This window comes from Pseudorca crassidens, chromosome 20 (genome assembly GCF_039906515.1).
Source record: "Pseudorca crassidens isolate mPseCra1 chromosome 20, mPseCra1.hap1, whole genome shotgun sequence".
Taxonomy (NCBI): Eukaryota; Metazoa; Chordata; class Mammalia; order Artiodactyla; family Delphinidae; genus Pseudorca; species Pseudorca crassidens.
The window spans coordinates 10,750,896-10,775,178 of NC_090315.1; the positions used below are offsets into that span (position 1 = coordinate 10,750,896).

The 24,283-nt window shown below is 50.9% G+C and overlaps 1 protein-coding gene across 3 annotated transcripts in view; it reads left to right on the forward strand.

The window, feature by feature from the left end:
- Positions 1-1,078: 1,078 nt before the first annotated feature.
- NOVA2 (NOVA alternative splicing regulator 2) overlaps positions 1,079-24,283 on the forward strand; it is a 30,830-nt gene continuing 7,625 nt past the window's right edge. For all 3 annotated transcript variants that reach the window (XR_010938863.1, XR_010938864.1, XM_067717894.1), the window contains exons 1-3: positions 1,079-1,250; positions 9,987-10,130; positions 15,348-15,514. Coding sequence is in view for 1 of the 3 variants with exons in the window: in XM_067717894.1 (XP_067573995.1) it covers positions 1,166-1,250; positions 9,987-10,130; positions 15,348-15,514 (396 nt within the window). In the remaining 2 variants the exon portion in view is untranslated. The remainder of the gene's footprint in view (positions 1,251-9,986; positions 10,131-15,347; positions 15,515-24,283) is intronic.

Consider the following 24,283-nt stretch of genomic DNA (forward strand, 5'->3'; position numbering starts at 1 on the left):
CTCTGTGTCGATTCTTCAAGGGATAGATGAAAGATTTGAGGAGCAATTTCTCAGCTGTCGGGGATGCGAGATATGTGAAGTGGGATTTCTTTTAGCAACCAAGTGATGTCAAGTGGCTGAGGCTCAGTTTCCTCATCTGTAAAACGGGGGTAACAGGAGTACCTCACAGAATTGGTTGCTCTAGGAATTAAATGTGATAATGTTTGTGACGTGCTTACTTAGAACCGGACCTGGCACATGGTAATTAGAACCGGACCTGGCACATGGTAAGTACTTGTTCAATAAACGCTCATTACAGGCGAGGGGTGGGGAAACTGGAGGAGCCCAGGGTTATTGCAGCCTGGGAGAGCCTGGTCCCTCGCGTAGCTGCGGGGAGGGGCGTAGTCAACTCTGGGGGCGTGGTCCAGGATTCAAGGACAGGCCAATGGGGCGTCGAAGGGCGTGGCCCTGACCTGCATGGGCGTGACCTTGCGCGGGTGGGAGGGGCCAGGCCGCTGTGGGAGCCTCCGGGAAGAAGATGCTCGGGCCAGCAGCCACCGCCAGCCCAGCCACCGCTGCCGCCCGCGCTCGCCGCCCCCCGGGTCCCCACTAGCGGCCGCCTCCGCCTCCCATCTCCGGCCCCGTTCCTCCGGCCCCCCGCCCCGGGCAGGGTCTGGGGGGCTAGGCCCTCTGCCCCGGGGAGCAAAGAAGGGGGTCCCGTCCCCCACAGTGGCGCGGCCAGTCCCCCGGCCTCCGTAATCTTGAGAGAGACCCCACCCCTCAGTTCTCTCTGGGCCCTATCCGAGACCCCCTTTTCCTTCCCGTCCCGCTCACATCCGCTCTCCAGGCTCTGTCAGCCCCCCAGAAGCAGCTCCCTCCCTCCTCCCCTCTCCGGGGTTCCCCCTCCCCCATCCCTCCGCCACCGCCCCCTCCCCCTCCCACATCCCCTTCCCTCCCCCTCCCTCTCCCCCGTCCCCCAGCCCCCCCCACCATGAGGATGATGGCCGCCGGCGCGGTGCACGGCCTCTTCACGGCCTCCGCGGCCCCGCAGCCGCCGCCGCCCCCGCCGCCGCCGCCGCCGCCGCAACCCCAGCCTCCCCAGCAGCCGTCGCCGCCGCCACAGCAGCCGCCGCCGCCGCCGCCGCAGCCGCCGCAGCAGCAGCAGCCGCCGCCCCAGGCCCCCCCCATGGAGCCCGAGGCCCCGGATTCCCGCAAAAGGCCCCTCGAAACGCCCCCCGAGGTGGTCTGCACCAAGCGCAGCAACACGGGAGGTGAGAAAGGGCTGCGGCTCCGGGTGGGGGAGCGGGCAGGGGGCCGCGCCTTTCTCCAGCCTCCTCCCCCCCAAATGGCAGGTGCAAGGGCTCTGGGGAGGGGAAGGGCGCCCCTCCCTAGACTGGGGAACGGAGAGGGGAGTTGGGGAGGGAACAGGACCCCTTCCCCCTCTCGCCGCGGCCCTGGGCTGGGAGCTTTGTCTGCGTTGAGAGGACTTGGGGGGGAGGGGGTGGTAAGTGTCCTTGGGGGCGCGCAAAGGATGGGGGGCGTGGGTGCCTCCGATCGGGTGTCTCTGTGTCCTTGAGGGGTGTGTGATGTGACCCTTTCGGGGCAGGGGTGTTCCCGGGCTGGCGTGTCCTGGCGGGGGGAGGGGAAGAAGCTGAGGAGGCCTGTGGACCCGGAGCTTCCCAGCCTCCCTCCCTGGGGATGTCCTGAGCAAGGGTTGTCCCGGAGGGAGGCATGTGTGGGCTATGGGCGGGATTTTGCGTGGGGACAAGCTAGGTGGGTGTGTTGGGTGACATGGAGGAAAGGGTGGGTGTGTAAAGCTCAGTGAGAGAATGTGTGGCTGGGACAGGTGTGTGTGTGTGTTCGTGTGTGCGTGTGAGCCCTGTAAGGCCTGGATATGTGACATTAGGGATCATGGATATGACAGGAAGGAGGGTGTGTGTGTGTGTGTAAGAGATGAGAGGGTGAGAGGGGCTGGGCTCCGTGTTTGAGACCCCCATAGGGGTATATGTGACAAGTGCGTGCATGTCACTCCAGAGGGGACTGTGGCAGAGTGTGACACATGAGTGAGAGGGTGTGTGTGACATGCAAGGAGGTGTGTGTGGGCTGCCGAATGGGCCGGCTCTGGGTGTGAGCCATGAGAGGCTGTGTGGATCAGAGGATGGCAGTTCAGTGTGTGTGACACAGGCGTGTCCCGGGTGGGGTGGGACCAGGAGAAGCTGGTGTGGGTATATGACAAGAAAAGAGTGTGGGCGTGACTCCAGAGAGGCTGTGGCTGGGTGTGACACACGGAGGTGTGCAATGGTGACATCAGAGGGGGTGTGTGCAACAAGGGAAGGTGGGTGTATGACAGGGGAGAGACTGGGGCTCTGTGGTGAAATTCATGAGGGTGTGTAACAAGGAAAGGGAAGGATGGGGACCCATGTGACAGGGTGCAGGAACGTGTGCATGTGACACCCAGGGGGTGGGAAAAGGGAAGGTGTATGTGTGACACCCAAGTGTGTGTATATGTGTAACAAGGGGCTGTGTGTGAAATGGTTGGTGTGGGGATGATTCTGTGTGTGTGTGACAAGGGAGTGTGTGTGTGTGTGTGTGTGTGTTTGTGTGATGGCTGCATGTTTGACAACACAGAAGGGGTGTGTGTGTAAGACAAGAGGGACCCTCACTGTGTGTGTGTGAAGAGGTATGTGTACCAGAGAATAAAAGCCAAGCTGGGAACTCTAGGTGTATGTCTACCCGTGAGGTAGGGTTTGTCAGGGGACTCAGAGCCCAGCCCATTAGCTCCCTGGAAGGAGGGAGACCCCAGAACAGACAAGCCCTTCCCAGCGGTCACCTTGGCCAAAATCTCCGCTTCCTCTGGCCTTTTCCTCCGGATGGGAAAGGGATGGCCTCGGGCATTGTAGTGGGTGGGGTGGGGACCTCCCACCTCCTCTCCTTGGATGAACAGGAGCCATCTCTTCCTCCCGTCCCAGCCCCCTGCCGCCCCTGGCCAGGTGCGATAGGAAATGGGGAACCCCTGGCTGCCTGTGAGGGTGTCCAGCAGAAATTGGAGGAAAGGGAAGTTGGGGGAGGGGTGGGAGGGAGTTTCCTGTCCTTCTTCCTGCTCCCCCACCCCCAGCACACACATGAATGTGTCCCTGCCACATCCTTGCCTCCTTCCTGCCTCACTGCCATTCCCAGCCCTAGGAAGGGTCGGGTACCCAGGCGGTCCCTGAACCCAGCCTGGAGGTCCAGCCCCACCCCTGCTGGGGGGAAGGGGAGGAGGTCTCATCCTTCTCTTAAAGAGGCTGAGATGCTCAAAATCTGAGCACTCAGAGCACAGCAGCACCACCTAACTGTGATGCTGCCAGGACGGTCAGGTCCAAGTGTTTGACACCTACTACGAGTCAGGCTCTGAGATACGGGTTAATTTCCCAGTACAGCCCTGGGGGAGATGATTTGAGCTGCTTTTGCAGATGAGGAAAACTGAGGCTTAGAGAAATGAAGCCGCTAGCCCGAACTCACACAGCTCATAGTGGGGAAGCTGGGATCTCTCCAGCCCTGGGCTGCCTGGCTCCAGAGCTCATGTGCTCAGCCACTGTGCATCCTGCCTCCTTCAGCTGTGGGGAAACTAGGGTGAGCCCTTAGGGACCCTCTCCTCCAGACTCTTCCCAGGGGAAACTGAGGCCCAGAGATGCGAAAGGACAGTCCTCCATTTGCAGAAACCCTCAGGGCCAGGGCTGGGCAACTGTCCAGGACTTTCATCTCAAAATTGACGGCTCCTTCCAATAATATTTTCATGTCTGTGGGACACTGGGTCAACCTCACGCCTTTTCTGAGCTTCAGCGTCACCATCTGCCAAATGGGGAAATAACAATAGTTACAGATGACAGCAGCTACCAGTATTCTTGCTTACTGCCTTACATGCAATATTTCATTTAATTCTCCCAACATTCTATGATGTGATACTAATAATAATAAATAAATAATAATAATAAATTATAACAATGGCTGCCAGATATGGTGCCACAGTGCACCAAAAGTATTAGGGAAAACACTGGGCACGGACCAATCATTTAATAATCCTTACAATCTGATTATGTTACCCATCTTACAGGTGACACACTGAGGTACAGAGAGGTTAATTAACTTGCCCAAGGTCAGTCAGCTAATAAGAGGCAGAGCCAGGATTTGAACTCAGGAGGCTGGCTCCATTGCATGGGTAGACTCTATAGTGAACCCCATTTTCAGGCAAGCAAACCAAGGCTCAGAGGAGTAAGGGACTTTCTAGGGTGTCGCAGCAAGTCGTGCCAGCCTGGGCAGATTGGCTCCTACCCATGGTGCCAGCCTAGGGGCTGATAGAGGAGATGGTGGCTGTTAAAACTGGCTTCTGGGCACTGTAACTGGCAGGCAGACACCGTTGGGAAGGAGACGAGGCGCTAAGGACAGGAGGGCTTGAATGAAGAGGTTGGATGGAAGCTCCAGTTGGGAACTCAGTGGAGAAACAAATAATCCCAGTCTGGTGGCACGGTAACAGAGTGTCTCCCTTGAGCACGGATGATACCTCTTTTTCTTTCTTTGGCCACGCCGTGTGGCTTGCGGGATCTTAGTTCCCTGACCAGTGAAAGTGCTCAGACCTAACCACTGGACCGCCAGGGAATTCCTGCAGATGATAACTCTTAAGGTGCTACTAGAATGGCCCCCATACTCCTGACTGTATTCCCACCTCTGTCAGCCCCATATACACAGAAACAGCAACTCCCCACCGCACACACACACCTCACACCCCAAATGTAGCTTACAGCAGCCAGGCCTTGCTCCCAAGATCCTTGATCGTTAACACATAGTCAGTATCACCAAGGTTAAGAGCCCTAGAATGAGAGCTTCCAGGGTTCCTCTCATCACTGTCATGTGCTTGGTGTGGGACCCTCGGGTGAGTTCTTTCACTGCTCTGAGCCTCAGTGTTCTCATCTGGAAAATGGGTACTGTAAGATGCACCTCCACCTCTCCAGGCTGTTGTGTGGGTTCAGTGAGATTGTATGTGAAGCACACGGCATCAGGCCTGGCAGATAGTAAGCACTCAATAGACAACAGCTATTATTATTACTATTATTATCATCATCATTATTATTGCTACTGAGAATGTCACATTCCTGATTTACCATCCAGTGGTGATTCGCCCCAAGGAAATCATACCCCATCCACCTCTCTCTCACTTGGAGACAATGGCACAACTCAAAGACAGTTGTATTACATTTCTCACATGGACAGGCAACACCGTCATTCACAGAAAGGTGTCACCCAGCCAACATCCCATCCCTCCTCAGGGGTCCCACTCCCAACCACACCCCTGCCATCTTGTCTTCCGCCCGCGACATCCTCACGCACATCCCACCCCAGCCTCCTCATACCTCCACAGGACACACCGATGCTTCCACCCCCGACCCCCAGACAAGAGCAGGAACCATGAGTACAACACCCCAACTTTGGTTCCCCCTGAAATATACTGTCACCAAAACAACACCTCTGCCGCATCCAATTCTGCCCCGTCTCCCAGATCCGAGCCACCTTTCGGGATCAACTCTCTGTATAAAGTGCCACTCTTCCCATAGCACCCCAAATCTTCTGGGTAGGTTAACATTATTTGTGGAGGTGGGGGAATATTGGTTACTTTTTGGAAACTTTTATAAGCATTCCTGAGGAGGGTGGGCACAAAAGGGAAGGGGGGACCAGAGACTCAGGATGACTAGAAAGTGGAAAGGCAGCTTGATCCCGAGGTGGAAATATGGAAATCAGCAGAGGGGAACCCGGAGCGCTGAAGTTGGCATCTTCATTTGCTGTCCTGTGTAGAGGGAGCTGCCTGAACCCCAAAGGAAAAGTGAAGGGAAGGGTGGGTGGGTGGAAAGTTCTGGCATCTAGATTTTGCTTTGGTAGAAGGAAGTACTTTTTCACAGGCAGAGCCTTGGTTTCTCAAACAGGGTGGGATGTGTGAGGTCTGGGGACTCTGGGTTTAGCTGAGGTGAGGTCACGTGTCTGCCCTGTGCTACAAGGCAGGCTGGCAGATAAAGCCCTGGCTTCTTCCTGGGGGAGGTGGGCTTCCCACGGTGGGGGATGCAAAAGATTCTGCAGAAAACCAGAGCAGACTGTGGGCTACTATGGGGACTCCTGGGACTTAGAATCCTGACCTTCTACAGGCGAGAGGAGGACTCTGGCCTCTGAGGAGGGGCCCCCAAACTTCTACTAGTCTGATATAAGGACTGCCAAGCGCCCACCAGGTGGTTTAAGGGGGTCCACGGACAGACTTTTTTGGGGGATCATTTTTAGTTTATATCAGTGTGCTTTGGGAGAAAAAAATATAACCAGCCCTTCAAACTCGGACTATTAGCAATGATTTTTTAAATGTCCTCTTTAAATAGATGCATTTACATTTTAAGAGGGAGTGGACTTAAAGGGCATGGACTGTCTGTCTTGTTCCCTGCTATGTCCCCAGGATCTAAAACAAGGCCTGGCACGTAGCAGATGCTCAGGAAGGATTTGTTGGAACGAGGGAGGGAAGAGGGAGAGAAGAAGCAAGGAAATAATAGTACAGAGGGATACAACAAGGGCCAAATTCGGGAAGAGAGTTACAGAGATGCTGGGAGGGTGAGTGGAAGCAGAGCCTCGTTTCTATCAGTGAGAAGACATTCCTCCTCCAAAAAGCAGGGAGAAGCCTGGGGAAAGGTGATGAAGGAAGTGGGGTCTCCCCTCCTTCTATTTCCTAACAAAACCCCAAACCTTGGAGGCTCATTTCCTCATTTACCAGTAAGTCTCTCTGACATAGAGCACTTACTGTGTACCAGACACTGTGATAAGAATTTTACCTGTGTTTGTGAAATAGGTAATATTAGTAACGATGATGATGATATCTGACATTTCTCAAGTGGTCTGTGTGCCTGAGACCCTCCTAAGTACTTTACAGTTTAGCATTTCATTAATGATAATAACTCCAGGAACTAGCGCTCTCCTGTCCCCATTTTACAGATGAGAAAACAGAGGCCCAAAGAGGTGAGGAGACTCGCCCAAGGCCACGCAACCCATCAGTGACAAAAGTTGCACCCAGTCTAGGGCTGTTTCTGCCATTTCATTTGGAGATTCTCAGACAAAACCTGAGGAAACGTGAAGGAGGGGAGTGGGGGGCGTCCCCAGTTTTCTTCAGAGCAGACGATTACCTTCCATCTTCAAGAGGGAAGCTGGGGAAGTGGTTCTGGCTGGAGAAAAGATGGGGAATGAAATCAAAGAAGGAAAGAGGATGGAGTTCTAGTGAGAACACCTTCCCATCTTTCTGAACTTTCCAAAGGTGGAGAACTAGCCCCCCCAACTCTGTCAGGTTGAGGGGCAGGGCTGGCAAGGGACCACCTCTGTGAGGCCAAGGAAGGAAGTAATTTGGGGGGGTCGGGTGTCAGGATGATTGATGGAAGGGCACCCTGGGGGGCTAATTACCTAATAGGCTTAGTGGTCTGATTAGGCAAGTTTAAGAGGATTGCCTTGGGCTAAAGGAAACCCCTTACTTCTGGATCCCTCCCCATGCCTGCAAAGCCACATCCTGCCCTCATACCTCCATCTTCACACATCAGGGAACCCAGAACTTTCAATCTTAAGGGACCAGGTGGAGATGGGCATGACTCCCAGTCCCCAGTCCTGCCCCCACTTTTATTTTAAATTTAAAAATTTTTGGCCTCACGGTGCGGCACGCGGGATCTTAGTTCCCCCACCAGGGATCAAACCCGCGGCCCCTGCAGTGGAAGTGCAGAGTCTTAGCCACTGGACCGCCAGGGAAGTCCCACCCTGCCCCCACTTGCAACAGAGCAGTTTCTCTTTTATCTGCTCTAGATGTTGGAGTTTCACGGGAGACATTGAAAATAGGTTTCCTTTGCTTAAAAGAAAAAGTTGAAAAACCAGTGGGGGATGATGGCCTAAGACCTTAAGCTTTGGAAGCAAAATGGCCTGGCTCATCCCTTCCTTTTCCCAGTGTTTATTGCATACCTACCAAGCGCTGGGCGCTGCATGAGTCCATGGACACAAGGGCGAGCTTCAGTGATGTGGCCCACACTGGATGACTGTGGTACATCGTTCCGAAGGCATGAGACAGAGGGATCCTTCCCCTCCTCAGGGTTCCAGTCCAAGAAGGGACATTTGAGGGGGGACCTGAAGGACAAGAGGGATTCACTGAGGGAGGGGAGTTCCAGGCAAAGAGAATGTGCAAAGGCCCTGAGGTGGGAGGGAGGAGGGAAGTTTGAGGAACAAAAAGGAAAATGTGTCTAGTGCACCTGGAGGAAGATGAGGGTTTGCAGCTGGAAATGTGGACGGGGGCCAAATCACAAAGTAACTTAGACTCCGAAAGTTCCCGAATGTCTACCCTGGGGGCGACAGTTTGGTTAGAAGGTGGGAAAGGTTAGGCACTTGCCTTGAGACTGCTTTAACAAAGGGCTTTACACGTGACCAAGAAAACTGGTCCATAACAAAGAATGACCAAAGCCCCATAAAGGGTCCCTGGTGCTACTTCACCGCCTCTAGGTCTTTGAGTCTGTCCTGGAGCACATTGGTCTTTAGCCACCAGCAGGGGAAAGTGTTAAGCATGGGTGGGCGAAAAATGAATCAGAGTTGCATTTGAATCTCAGCCCAGCAACTGTCTTGGTGCCCTTGGGCCGGTACCTTCACTGCTCTGTGCCTCAGTTTCTCCTTATGTAAAAATGGAGCTCATTCTACCCACCTCAGTGGACGGTTGTGAGGAATGGATGAGATCAAGCTGGCAAAGCACTCAGCAGAGCACTGGCTCAGTAGTGAGTGTTAGAACCTCTCCGGAGTCCAGCCCTCCTCTCCCCTCCCCCTTCGCTGCTTCCACCAGTCAGACCACCGTCACTTCCTGCCTGGACCATTGCAGTTGCCTCATGCTCTTCCACCCATGCATGTCACAGTCTGCTCACCTCATGAGTATCAGAGGGATCTTCTTAAAATCTAAGACAGATCACATCCCTCCTCTGCTCAGAGCCTTCCCGTAGCTCTCATCTCACTTGGAATAAAAACCACCTTGGTCCACAAGCCTGAACACTCCACCACTACCTCCAACCCTCTCAGCCCTCATTTCTTCTAACTCTCCTCCTCTCTCACTCAGCCCCAGCAACACTGGCCACCTCTCTCTCACTCAAACAACGCAGGCATAACCCCATCCCAGGGCCTTTGCACTTGCTCTTCCTCCACATAGCCCCATAGTTCTGTTTCCTCCTCGACTGTCTGGAAAGAGTGTATCATAATGGTTCAGAGCATGGACTCTGGAGCCAGGTGGGGTTCAGATCTCAGCCCTGCCACCTACTAGCTATGTGAACGGGAGCAATTTCTTCACCTTTGTTTACTTATCTGGAGAATGGTTTTTTTTTTTTAAGTACCTCCCTCAGCCTCAGTGTGAAAATGAAAAAAAACTCGTATTTGTAAATTACTTGGAACAGAGTCTAGCGCATATTGGGTGCTCTAGAAATGTTTGATGAACAAAGAATGCCACATTCTTGGGGAAGGCTTTCCTGGCCATCGGATCTGACAGTGCAGCACCTACACCCCCCTTCCTCTTTCCTGCCTCTTTCTGTTTTCTTCGTACTTACCACCATCCGACAACGTAACACATACTGTCTGTCTCCCCCCTCTAGAAGAGTGTAGCTGTGTGAGCTCTTGGCTGAATCACCAAAACTCTTTTGGCCTTATTTGCCTTATTTGCGAAATCAGGAAGCTTTGTCTGTTTTCTTCATGGCTGTTTCCCTAGAACGGTGCCAAGCACGTAGCAGGTGCTCAGGAATTATTTGCGGAATGAATGAATAAATGAGCGAATGAAGATCATGGCGTGTTTCATTTTCCTACTGCTATTCTCTTGGTCATTGCTTCTCTGTGTTACTGTGATCCCAGTGGTTTCCTAGCCCAGCCCATGCCAGTGCCTCCCTGGAGGTACCGTCCAAAGGTGAAGAGCCTTCTCCCCTGACTCCCGTCCCCTCTGTGTGCCCCTGCAGAGGAAGGCGAATACTTCCTGAAGGTGCTGATCCCCAGCTACGCGGCGGGCTCCATCATTGGCAAGGGCGGGCAGACCATCGTGCAGCTGCAGAAAGAGACGGGAGCTACTATCAAGCTCTCCAAGTCCAAAGACTTCTATCCGGGTGAGCCCCAGCCCAGCCCTCTTCCTCCGGCCTCCCATCCCTCCCACCTGGGCCCTCTAGGAGGGGGAAGGGCTGCCCTAGGGGCAGTGAGAGTGGTAGGGGGCCTCCCCTCCCCCTCAGGGGACAGAGCTGCCCTCGGCCCCAGGGGCCAGGCCTGAGCAGATGGGGGTGGGGGCAGGGCAAGACAATGGGGCTGCTGCATATTCATGAGCTCATTTGCATGATGTGCTGGCAGATGTGCCCCTTCCCACACACCTGCCCCTTTGGGTCAGTTGGAGGAGCTGGTTGCGGGGGCCAAGGAGGCAGGTGTTAGGGTGTCCCTCAGGGCTTGGGGGGCCAGCCATGCATGTTACATAGACTCTTTCCCTTTGGATTTCTCTGTCACCCCATCTTGCCCCAATCTGAGTCGCTCTGGTTTTCCATCTGTGTCATTCTTTATGTGTCTCTCATTCTGTTTCTGACTTTCCCATCTCTTGTTCCCTTAGGCTCCATTCCCATCGGCTTCTCTCTGTCTCCTCCTGCTCTGCTTTCTGCTCTGTCTCTCTGGTTCCGTTTGGACATCCCCCATCTCTGTTCTCTTAGCCTCCCAGTCAGTCTGTCTGTCTTGGCTTTTTCCTCTTCCTCCCCTCCTCTTCCCTTCCCTTTCTGTCTTCCCATCTCTCTCCCCATATTTTCCTTTTCCTCCACTTCTCTTATTCTCACATTTTTCTCTGTCTTCCTCTCCCAACTCTCTCTGTTCAGTCACCCATTCAAGCAGTAGTTGGTAGCGCCCCTCAATGGGCATTGCCCCTCATTTCTTTCTGCCCCTGCTTGCCCATCTCTCCCTTTATGTTTCTCTTTTTCTCCTAAGTCTCAGCTCCCTCGTGTTTTTTTTCTTCCCCTCTCTCCAAAATCAGCCCCTTTTCTGCCTTTCCTCCAGCTCTATCTCCCTTCCTTCAATCATAAATTTTTCCAGGCCCCTCCACTCTCTATAATCTCCCTCAATATCTCTCACCCCTTCATATATCCCTCCCAAGACCTATGCCTGAGTTTTGACATCTAGGAATCCAGGGAAGGCCCCCTGAACTGCATCTCTGGTCCAGCACCGGTTCTAGTTCATCCTTAATCCCCTTGGATTTTTTAGGTCAAACACCAGAGCTGGAGCCGAGGGTCAGGACAAATTCATATTCTCTCTCTCTCTCTCTCTCTCTCTCTCTCTCTCTCTGTGTCTCTTTCTCTCTCTCTCTCTCTCCTCCCTCCACCCCCCTGCCTCCCATCTAACTAAGCAGCTTTGGCAAGAGGTTTAGAGAACAGTCCAGGGAACCTAGCACAACCCCCTTTTCTCTTCCTCCCTGGCCCAGTTTTCCCCCTCACTCCCCTAGCCCACAAGATACGGATGAGACCTCTGCTTGGGACTTTCATCCAAGGACACTTGGTTCCTTGCCCCTGGACCACATTCTGTGACATAACACATGTCATTCCCTCTCAACTCAGTGACACATCCCACTGGCCAGGCAGCCTAGAACCCCAGAGGATGGGACAGTCATTGCCTCTCTCCTGGGCCAAACACTGTTCAAACAAGCAACGTGAGCCAGCATCTCTCCCCAGCCCCTGGATGTGCAGCCAGCCCCGCTCCCCATCCCCAAGTTGGAACTTCCAGATCATATAGCATATACTAGCTCCTGGCTCAGAGATGCAGGACACAGCTCCCTACATCCTGGTCCTGTCCCTAGGACTTCCCAGGACCCACAGGAACGTAAGAAATGGAGATGCTGCTGCTCAAGCATGTGTTCCTCTGCTCCTGGCTGATACCTTTCATTCATTCATTCAACATATATTCTCTGAGCATCTTCTCTATGCCAGCACCATACCGGACCGAGATGGGGACACAAGCAGTGACTGAGGCACCCCAGCCTAGCCCTCCCGGATCTCACATCCCAGTGGGGGAGATAAACCGAACACCATTGATGACCTAGAGTGGTCAGAGCTGGGACAGGGAAACCCAGAGGATGGAGGGAGCCCAGACAGGGCACCCGACCCAGCCTGAGGAGATCAGGAAGGGCTTCCTGGAGGAGGAGGCCAGAATAATAAGAGTGAGCTAGGTAAGCAGCAGTGAAGGGTGCTCCAGGGAGATGAAATAGCATGTTCAAAGGCTGGGGGTGGGGGTTAGTTTGTTCAGTGTGGCTGGTGAAAGGTAAAAAGGTAAAAACTGATAATAGAGAAATTGAAAGGGTCCTCTGGGCCTAGTTGGTTCTGTCTCTCTCTCTCTCTCTCTCTCTCTCACACACACACACACACACACACACACACACACACACACACACACTGATGTGTCTACTCCATGAAACAAAAACCTACCTGGCCTTTGCCCAAAGGGAGGGGTAGAACACACAAAGGGTGTCCCCTCCTTGATACAGAAACCCCAAGCCCCAGATTCAATCCTTCCCGGTCATACATGGAGAAACTTAGACCCAGAAGAGGCAGGTACCTGCCCAAAGCCACACAGTCTTCTGTGTAGCTCACCAGACATTCTAGTGATTCTAAAACTCCTCCTGATTTTGAGGAGCCGCCTGAAGCCCTGGACCCTAGCCCCAGAAGAAAAACGGACACATACACTTCTTAAATTTTTTTATTGATTTATAACATCTCTGCAGCCAAGTGCAAAATCTTAAGTGACTGCTTAATAAATTCATACATATTCTTTTTTACCATCAAAAATACAAAAGCAGAATTGCAATCATTGTATGCCCCTCCCCACCACACACACACACACTCCACCCACCCCACATATAGCACAGGATGGCTCAATGGTTAGAAGCCCAGACTCGGAAGCCAGACACCTGGGTTCAAAACCCTGATCTTTCACTGCTCGCTGAGTGAACTTGGACACATCCCAGCCCTCTGTGCCTTAGTGTCCTTAGCAGTAAGTGAAGAATAATAATATTGCCCGCCTCATGTATTAAAGTGAACAAGTACATATGAAGTGCTTAGAGTGATGCCTGGTGATCGGTGTTATGTAAGCACCAGCTGTTACTATTAGATATTCGTTCAGGGTTAAACTGAGTCCCCCAAAGCCCCTGTGGACCCTGGTTAAGAACTACAAGTCTGTGAGATCACAGACTCCCTGAGCTGGAAGGAAGCCTCCCAGAGATGGAGAGCTGGGCCACTTCAGTCAGGCTCTCCCTGGGGCCACCCCACCCCCTAGTTCCCACCCTGACCCACACCCTTTCCTATTTACACCCAGACGGAGGCAGCCTGCACGCTGACTCACGCTTGGCTCAGACCAAGCCATTGTTCTGGGGTGGAGGGGAGTACGAGTGAGGAACAGCGGCCCAAAGGAGATGGGGGATGTCAACTACCCCGGTGACCCAAGACAGTGACACTCAGACACATGGCGAGACTCGCTTGCCGGGCTGAGAGATGGCAAGCAAGGGGTCAGGGTGGTAACACTAGCATGCCACACTGGAATACCCACAGGACACCAGACACTCACCCCCAAGTGTCCCAGACACACAGGCACACGGAGCCTGACGCACACTCAGGACCTTTTACAGACCCAGGGAGTTTACTGGTCCTGCAGAGAGATTCTCACCCAGGAAGAGACACACACACACACCCCACACACCTAATACGTCCAAATCAGCCAGGCGCTCACAGCTTCACCCCGGCCAGGCTTGGCGGAGTCGTCTTTGTCTGGCTGTAATTCAGACACTCAGACACACACACAAATACATCAGTCCTCCAAACAGTCTTACATACTGACCCCTGGGTCCGCCTGTTGGTCTCTTTCTCTTCCTCATGTTCACACACATCAGTCACAGAGTCTTGCCTGTTTCCTATACACGCACCCTTACACATACATGTGCATTCCACATACCACTCATCCAAGTAGTCTTTTGAACACCTAGGGGTGTCTGGATATCTCTTTCCCTTACACACACACACACGCACACACACACACACACACACACACACACACAGAGTCATACAATCTCCAAGTGCTATACATTCATCGTACAGCCTCAATGCCACTTCCTGGGATTCTTTGTTTCTTACTCTCAAACCCTTGGGCACACCCAGCTCAAGTCTCACAAATAGTGTACATAACCTTGAACGTCACAGCGACACCCAAAGTCTTTCCCCCCACACAATAGTACACACAAACGTCTTTACTGGAATCACTATGTCACAGTCTTTTTATATCTCTGTCTCTCCTGCTCTTTCTTTTACACACGCACACGCACACACACACACGTAAAGATAATTGAGCCAGTCCTGCCCAAGTATACACATGCACACACACACCACTCACCCAAACAGCCTCACAGATGTACTCACACTGGTCAGTCAGTGTTACCCAGAGTCTCTCCCATACACATATATCCCAGCATCACCCAGAATTAGTGTCTCTTCTCCCTGCTGCCCGCCCCCAATACACATAGTAAGGATGCCCAGGTCAGAACCACAGCCAATATCTGGAGAATCGCCAGCAAAGGCACCCACCTCACCCTGCTTTCTCCATCCCCCTGTCTCCACTCTTCCATGAGTTGCCTTTGCCCCACTCTGCTCTCCCCTCTCCACAGCCTTGCCCTCCCCCACCCCTCAGCCCTCCATCTGGTGGGTCCAGGCAGGCACTCAGGCCTCTCTGCTGTCTCCCCCATCCCCCAGCCCTTCCCCATCCTCTCCAAAAGCCCAGAGGCCGTTGCTGCAGGCTTTCAGGGGTTGCCATGGCAACGGGGCCTCATCCCTAGTCCCCCTGGGGGTGGGCTGAGGACCCAGCCAGCCACACCGATAAGGGGGTTCCAGTTACTGTGGCAACCGTTGCAGGCCTGAGCTCTCGGCTTCTAGAAGGTGGGGAGGGGGGAGTGAGTGAATGGTTGCCAAAGCAACCGAGAGAGCCGGCAAGGACTGGGAAGAGGCAGCTGAGCCCCGTCTCCCTTGCCCAGGGCTGCTGTGGGCATAGCAAAGTACTTAAGCATCATTCTTCCATCCTCTGGGGTTGTTTTAAGGGAGGGAGAGGAAGTGCAGATAATAAAACAGGGATTCCTCTCATTCTCCCAGCTACCCATCATGGTCTGGGAGCCCATGCCAGCTTGCCCAGGCTTATCAAGTGACCTGGGGCCAGTGAGGTCCACTCTCTGGACCTCAGTCTTCTCCGTCCATTAAATGGGGCCTGTCTCTCAGGAATGCTCCCCTTCCTGTCTGATGAGTGTGCCCTCTCTCTCCTTTGCTCAACAGGAACCACAGAGCGAGTATGCCTGGTACAGGGTACAGCAGAGGCCTTGAATGCTGTGCACAGCTTTATTGCCGAGAAGGTCCGAGAAATCCCGCAAGCGATGACCAAGCCCGAGGTGGTCAATATCCTTCAACCCCAAACCACAATGAATCCTGACAGAGCCAAGCAGGTTAGCAGGGGCAGAGGCTGAGTCTCTGTAAAGCTGGTGGGGCTTGAGAGAAAACGCTTCTTCCACGTCACTGGATTGCGATGGGGGTTCAACGGGATAATGGCTATAAAACATTTACCAGTCAGATACGTGGTAGTGGTTAGTATTATTGTTAGAGAGTCAGCCTAAGGACTCCACTTAGAGTGGAGTGGACTCCACTCTAGAGTGGAGTGGACTCTTAGAGTGATTTGATTCAGAGAGAGAGTGAAGGTCTGGGAGAATCTGACCCAGACCCCCTTACTTATTCCTCCTTCTTAGGATTCTCCAGATCCTCTTCTCTCTTCCACATCTTCCCATTGTCTCTCAAAACCACCTGCTTCCCACTTCCTGTTCTCACCGGAAATAACTTCAGCGACACCCCCATCCATAGGCAGAAAATTATAAAAGCAGCCTCCGGTACTCCCTCTCTCCATTAATGACTGAATAGGAGTAGCCAGCATTTTGGAGAGAAGGTGTTCCATTGGGCGGGGGCGGGTCCCTCTCCTACACAGCCCTCTCAAGGAGGGATGGAAGGAGAAGGAAGGGCAGAGCCTCTCTGTTGCCTCAGTTACCTGGAAGCCGTGGTGTAGAGGAGTGGCAAGGAGCTGACCGATCGCTTCCTGGGCCTCTCCGGTTGCCAAGACCACCATGCACACCGGGCAGGTGGGCTTGCTGCAAAGCCCCTGGCAGCACGGTCCTGACTGCATAGAGGGCCAAGGAGGAAGAGAGCACGGGGTTGGCTGCAGTAAACTCCCCGTTTTCTCTCCCCTTCTCCGCTCCCGTATACATGTGCACACGATGACCCGGGCAGGCGGACAGGCCACTTGTGAGGGTTCCTTAAAGTCTGCCTAAAAGCAAAGACAAGAGAGAGGGCCTCGGTAAAAGGAAGCTGGAATTCCCGGGAATTCTTTTTGCCCTGAGGTGGGGGAGACCACGGGTCTAAGTTTCTCTGAGCTCGTGGGGAAACAGTGGGCAGAAAGCTCTGGAAGAAGGCTTCGGAGCGGAGCGTTCCCAGCAAAGACTGCGGGCTTGGGGCTTGGAGCGCGGCTGCTGTCCTTGGTGCTGAAGCATCTCTGCTCCTCGCGCCCTGCCAGGCCTCTCCCAAATCCCTTTCCACCAGCAGGCCACAGCTTACCCACAGTTTACAGGGAGGCGAGGATACTGCCTCTTCCCTCCGCCTTGGTCGTGGCCACTAGGGGCTCAGGGTTCATCAAGAGTTTGTACATGTTGCAGGGAAAATGGGGTCAGCACCATCTGTGCCTGAGCCTCCCTCTCCACCACCTAAGCCACGGGAAGTCTGAAATAGCGGAGTCGAAAGGTTACAGAACCAGGACTTCTACCTCTGCCTTATTACTCCGGGGCTCCAAAGAATGAGAGAGATAATGGCTGAAGGCTCAGGCTCTGGAATCAGATGTTGAGTTGAATTTTCCTCTGATGCTTCTTACCTGTGTGACCTTGAGCAGGTGACTTGATTTCTCCATGTAAAATGAGATTTATTATGGTACCCACTTAAGGGTGGTGGCTAGTGTTCATTAACATTTGAAAAGCACTTATCATGCATGCCTAGTGCATAGAAAGTTCTCAAAACATGGTTGCCGTTGTTGTTATTGTGGGATTTTTGAGTCAGGAGGCAGGTCTATTCCCTTTCTGCCTTGGACTTGCTGTGTTGCTCTGTGTCTTTTTCCCTTCTGTATGCCTCAGTTTCCCTTTCTTTACAGTGGGGAAGCTGGGCCGAGCCAGGGATTATAAATGGAAATGCCTCCAGGATTCGGAAAGGGAACATAAGGGATTGAGGACCTTGGACTCAACATAGAGATATCATGCCATCCCTAAAGGGGAGCAGCTGCTATTCACTTTCACTTGATTCTCGCCATTTGGGAATGGGGACAGAGTATTACATCTTCCCCATTTTTCCAGAGAAGTCAAAAATATTTTAAATCAACTGATTTTTCAAGGTTGGCTCAGTTTTGAAAACACTGTGTGGCTGTGGGCCGGCTATGGGCTGAGCGTCACCAGTTTGCCACCTCTGGGCTAGAGCGGCGATTCTCAGCCCTGGCTGGTATCTGAGTCATCTGGGTAGCTTAAAACACAGATTCCTGAGTCGTGGCCTGGAGCCGCTGAATCAGAGTTTCTGGGGAGAAGGCGTGGGGATCTGAACATGGACTCTGGCCTGGGATCAGATCCTGGCTCTACTGGTCACTCTCTGTGTGACCTTAGGCAAGTTACTTAACCTCTCTGTGCCTCCGTTTTCCAATCTATAAAGTGTGATAATAACAGTACCTACCTTGTAGGGTTGTTGCTAAAATTCAGTTAGTTACTATACGGAAGTATTCTAAAAAGTGCCTGGCACGTGGTAAGCACCGTTAGCGGCCGCTGCTGTTATTGTTGTTGTTATTATTATTATTTTTAAATCTTCAGACTTGCAGACCTCTGAGGCAGATGGCCTCTGAGGTCTTTCTGGCTCTAAGACACCTACAATTCTATGGCTCTGTGATTCCAAGATTCTAGACCTGTATTATTCTAACAGCCTACTGTTCTAACATCCAAGATGCCATAGAACTGCACGTGCAGATCTAAGATGCTGTGGTCTTGCGATCTGGGCCTATCAGGAAGGCAGCTACTGTTTTCTGAGGGCTTCCCATGTGCCAGGCATTTTAGTCACTGAATATTCTCAATAATTGTACAGAGTAGCTGTGGTTATGTCAATGTCAGAGATGAGGAAACGGAAGCACAGAGAGGTGAAGGCATTTGCTTCCACCGTTTCTTGGCGAACACAGTTCCTTGGATGAAAAGGTTCCATCCTTCCCCCATTGCTCTGAAATGCTGTATCACATACTAGATACCTCTTTACCCTTAGGCCTGGTTTCGTACCTTTTTCTGTTCTATCCCCTTGACTTGTCAGACTTCTTTTTTTCCAATGATTTCTTTAAAATAACAGCTGTATTGAGATATAATTCACATACTGTAAAGTTCACCATTTTAAAGTGTGTAATTCAGCGGTTTCAGTATATTCACAAGGTTGTGCATTGATCACCACTATGTAATTCTAAAACATTTTTACCACCCCAAAAAAATCCCCATAGCCATTAACAGTCATTTTCCATTCCCCCAGGTGCCTCTGCCCCAGCCCCTTCCCACCATTAATCTACTTTTAGTGTCTAAGGATTTCCCTATTCTGAATAGTTTATATAGATTGAATGATATTTCTGTGGCATTTTGAGTCTGGCTTCTTTCCCTTAGCGTAATGTCTTCAAGATTCATCCATACTGGGAATTCCCTGGCGGTCCAATGGTTAGGACTCCACACTTTCACTGCCGAGGGCACGGGCTCAGTTCCTGGTCAGGGAACTTAGATCCCCACAAGCTGCATGACGTGGCCAAAAAAAAAATTAAAAAAAAGATTCATCCGTACTGTAGCATAAAACAAAACTTCATTCCTTTTCATGGCCAGATAATATTTCACTGTATGGATATACCACATTTTGTCTATTCATCAATTGATAGAAATTTGGGGTGTTTCTACTTTGTAGCTATTATGAATAATGCTGCTAATGAACATATGTGTGGATGTATGTTTTCAGTTCTCTTGGATATATACCTAGGATGGAATTTGTAGGTCATATGATAAATCTACGTTTAACTTTTTGAAGAACCGCCAGACTGTTTTCCAAAGTGGCAGTACCACAGATGTGGGATTTAAATCCAGGTCCGCCCATGGGGATAACAATGACAACAACCATTTCATGTGTACCTACTGTGGGCACATATTAATTGCCTGCTCTCATGGCATCCGGCGCTTGGCACATAGTAGGTGCTCAGCAAATGTTGCTTGTTTGAATGAATGGGTGATGACATGCCCATGGGGACCAAGCAGAAACATGACTGAGGGGAGGTAGTCTGGTGTAACCTGGCAGAGGTAGGCACTCTGTGTCATCTGGAGGGCAGCCATACTCAGTTCTGGCTAATTGTGGCCATGCTTGAATTTCAAGCTCATCATTTCATGCATGATCTCTATTAGACCTCACAGTAATCCTATGGAAGAGGTATGAATGTCCCCATTTTATGGAAGAGAATACTGAGTTTCCAAAAGATTAGGTCCCTTGCCCAGAATCAGTGGTAGAGCCAGGATCTGAACCTGAGCAGGTGCCTCCAGAGTCCAGGGCAGCTTTCCAGGGATTTGTGTGCAACGGGCTGCAGACTGGTGGTCTGGCTGCTGCACAGTGGTTCTTAGACGTTTTGAAGTGGTTACCAACATTTAAAAACTAGGCCGCTTCACATTTTACAAGTCAGAATTGCCAGTTAATCTGTAAAACTCGTATCAGGCTGAATTTGAATATCACACACACACAGAGACCACCACCACCACCAGGTGAGATGCACCTGGCTGCCTACACCCAGTCCCATTCCTGCTTGGTCCTTTGGGCATTTCATCATCCATTCTTTCATCCAGCCATTCATTCACCCACTCTGGGCTGAGTATGTGCCAGGCATTCCTCTAGGCACTGACAACCCAGCAGTAAACAATACAGACACAAATCTCTACCCTTGTGGATCTTAAATTCTTTCTGGAGAATCAGAAAATAAGTAAATAAATAAAATGTATAGGATGTCAGAGAGTGAAAAGTATTATGAAGAAAAGACAGAGAAAAAGGAAAGGAAGTATTGGGGCCTTTTTTTCTCTTACCTTTTTTTTTTTTTTTTTGCGGTACGCGGGCCTCTCACTGTTGTGGCCTCTCCCGTTGAGGAGCACAGGCTCCGGACGCGCAGGCTCAGCGGCCATGGCTCACGGGCCCAGCCGCTCCGCGGCATGTGGTATCTTCCCGGACCGGGGCACTAACCCGTGTCCCCTGCATCGGCAGGCGGACTCTCAACCACTGCACCACCAGGGAGGCCCCCTCTCTTAACTTTTTATTTGGAAAATGTTTAAAGAACGTTACAATGAACTCCTTATACACTGCACTTAGATTCACCAATTGTTAACACATGTTTTATCTCTACACACACACACACACACACACACACACACACACACACACACACATTGGTTTTCTGTTTGTTTTTTTGTTGATCTATTTGAAAATAAGTTGTAGATCTCATGACTCTTCACCTCTAAATACTTCAGTGTATATCTCCCAAGAACAAGGACAGTGTCCTATGTTATTATATTACTGTTATCACACCTATAAAAATTAACACTGAATTCATAATATTATTTAATAAAAAGTCCATATTCAGATTACCCCAAAATATCTTTTATATCTATAAAGTATTTTTATTAAAGATTCAGTTAATGTTCATGCGTTGCATTTGGTTGTTATACCTCCTTAATCTCTTTTAATCTAGCATAGCCTAGGATGTAGTTTTGAAGGTAGAGCCAACAGAATTGCTGATTGGATGCTGAGTGTAAAGGAAAGAGAGGACTTCCAAGGGTCGGGACTGAGTAGTGGAAGGATGCATTTCCATGTGCTGAAATGAGGAACACCATGGCAGAAACACATTTGAGGAGGAAGATGAGATTTTAAGTTTGAGGTGTCCACTCAACATCATACTAGAGATGTGAGGTTAGCAGTTATGAGTCTGGAGGTATCCATGCTGGAGATGTAAAATAAACACAGACAAGCTTTGATAATCAGGTGGTCAGGGAAGGCCCTTCTGGGGAGGTGCATTTGTGCAATGAATGAAGAGAGGGGCGAGCCGTCTTTTCTGGGGAAAAGCATTCCAGGTGAGGGAACAGCAGGTGCAAAGTCCCTGAGTCTGGACAGAGCTTGGCAAGTTGGAGGAACAGCAGGGAGTCTGGTGTGTCTGCAGTGGAGTCAGCAAGAGGGAGGGAAGAGTGAAGTCAGAGAGATCAACAGGGAACAGAGCATGTCAGAGCAGTGGTTCTCGGCCCTGTTTGCCTGTTTGCCTGTTTGAAGGGAGCCAATGTCCCCTTTCTCCTACAAATATTTTCCTATGCCCACTTTACTCTCTGAAATTATATATATAATATGTCTATTTGTATAAATAAAAAACATATCTGGGGCTTCCCTCGTGGCACAGTAGTTAAGAATCCGCCTGCCAATGCAGGGGACACGGGTTTGATCCCTGGTCCGGGAAGATCCCACATGCCGCGGAGCAACTAAGCCCGTGTGCCACAAGTACTGAGCCTACGCTCTAGAGCTCGTGAGCCACAACTACTGAAGCCCGTGTGCCACAACTACTGAAGCCCACGCGCCTAGAGCCTGTGCTCCACAACAAGAGAAGCCACCAAATTGAGAAGCCCGCGCATCGCAAGGAAGAGTAGAGAAAGCCCGCGCACAGCAACGAAGACCCAACGCAGACATAAATAAATAAATAAATGAATGAATGAAAATAAATTTATTTTTTAAAAAATCTATAAGATTTTTAGGGCTTCCCTGGTGGCGCGGTGGTTGGGAGTCCGCCTGCCGATGCAGGGGACACGGGTTCGTTCCCCGGTCTGGGGAGCGGCTGGGCCCGTGAGCCATGGCCGATGAGCCTGCGCGTCCGGAGCCTGTGCTCCGCAGCGGGAGAGGCCACAGGAGTGAGAAGCCCACGTACTGCAAAAAAAAAAAAAAAAAATCTATAAGATTTTTTAAAATTTATTTACATTTATTTATTTATTTTTGGCTGCGTTGGGTCTTCGTTGCTGTGCGGGCTTTCTCTAGTTGCAGCGAGCGGGGGCTTCTTCTCATTGGGGAGCACGGGCTCTAGGTGCGTGGGCTTCAGTAGTTGTGGCACGCGGGCTCAGTAGTTGTGGCACGCAGGCTCAGTAGTTGTGGCTCGCGGGCTCTAGAGCTCAGGCTCAGTAGTTGTGGCGCACGGGCTTAGTTGCTCCGTGGCATGTGGGATCGTCCCGGACCAGGGTTCGAACCTGTTGTCCCCTGCATTGGCAGGTGGATTCTTAACCACTGCGCCACCAGGGAAGCCCTATAAGATTTTTAACAATTTTATTGAGATATAATTCACATAAATACATGTGACCCATTTAAAGTGTGCAGTTCAACGGCTTTATTATATTCAGAGTCCGGCATCCATCGCCGCAATCAATTTCAGAACATTTCACTTCCTCAAAAGGAAACCTTGATCCCCTTAGCTATCACCCCTCAATCCTCCCAGCTCTCCCCACCCCAGCCCTAAGCCACCACTAATCTACTTTGTCTCTATAGATTTGCCTATTCTGAACATTCATGGAAATGGAATTATACAGTATGTGGTCTGTTGTGCCTCACTTCGTTCATGCAGCATAATATTTTCTAGGCTCATCCATGTTGTAGCATGCATCAGTCCTTCATTTCATTTAAATTGGTTGCCAAATAATACTCCATTGTACGGATGTACATTTTCTATATCCCATAAGACTTTCAAATAAAGGAGAGATGAAAGGAAGGTTATTTGTTATAAAATAAGGTGAATTTTAATATGTAAATACTCAGCCAGGGCCACAGTAGAAATAAATAATGAAACAGTCAGCTGCTCACACCTAACGTGGCCTGAGTGAGACAGAGCGTAGTATTGGAGACTTAAATGATACAGGCATTACTCCGATGTCATGATTTTCTTTTTTTTAATTGAAGTATAGTTGATTTACAGTGTTGTGTTAATTTCTGCCGTACAGCAAAGTGATTCAGTTATACATATATATACATTCCCTTTTATATTCTTTTCCATTATGGTTTATGACAGGATATTGAATATAGTTTCCTGTGCTATACAGGAGGACCTTTTTGTTTATCCATTCTATATATAATAGCTTGCATGATGTCATCGTTTTCGAAAATGATGAACGACTCTTGGTAAAGTTCAGAACAAAATAAAGTACAATCTTCCCTTGATTTGCCAATAGTTACATCCCTGGAAATTTCAGTAGATCTTAAAACCTGCAAAAGAAAAAACTACTTGGTACTTACATGTATCATGGGACTCAGTTCTGGCTGCAAGATTTATAAACAGACTTCTCACCAACATGAATGTCCAGGGGGACATTCAAAAGTCGTACAGGACCTGAGACTGTTCTTCATTGTGAGGAACGGACTCACATTACCGGGTGCAAACATCCCTGACCCTGCCCACTGCATGCCCGCATCTGTCCCCAGTTATTGCAGACAACCAAAGCCACTCCCACAATTTTCCTAACACCCCCAGGGTCTGGCTTGGGGGTGGAAAGGAGAGGCAGCGATGAAAGCTTCAGAGGGTAGAATCCACAGGTCTGAGGGGACGTGAGAAGGATTGAGAAGGAGGAATTTGTGTGTAAAAATGCTCTTGGAGATGTGAAAGGAGACGTTTGGTTTTGAAATATCCCTACTGGACTCAGGATTGATACGGGGGCTTCCCTGGTGGCGCAGTGGTTAAGAATCCGCCTGCCAATGCAGGGGACATGGGTTCGAGCCCTGGTCCGGGAAGATCCCACATGCCACGGAACAGCTAAGCCCGTGAGCCACAACTACTGAGCCTGCACTCTACAGTCTGCATGCCACAACTACTGCGCCCACGTGCCACAACTACTGAAGCCCGCGCACCTAGAGCCCATGCTCCACAACAAGAGAAGTCACGGCAATGAGAAGCCCACGCACCGCAACGAAGAGTAGCCCCCGCTCGCCGCAACTAAAAGAAAGCCCGCGCACAGCGACGAGGACCCAAAGCAGCCAAAAATAAAAAATAAATAAATTTATTAAAAAATGATCCGGTTTGTAGCTGCAAAGGATGGGCTGCTCTACAACTGAGAAGGGGGACCCTCATATGTAAGTGACCAATT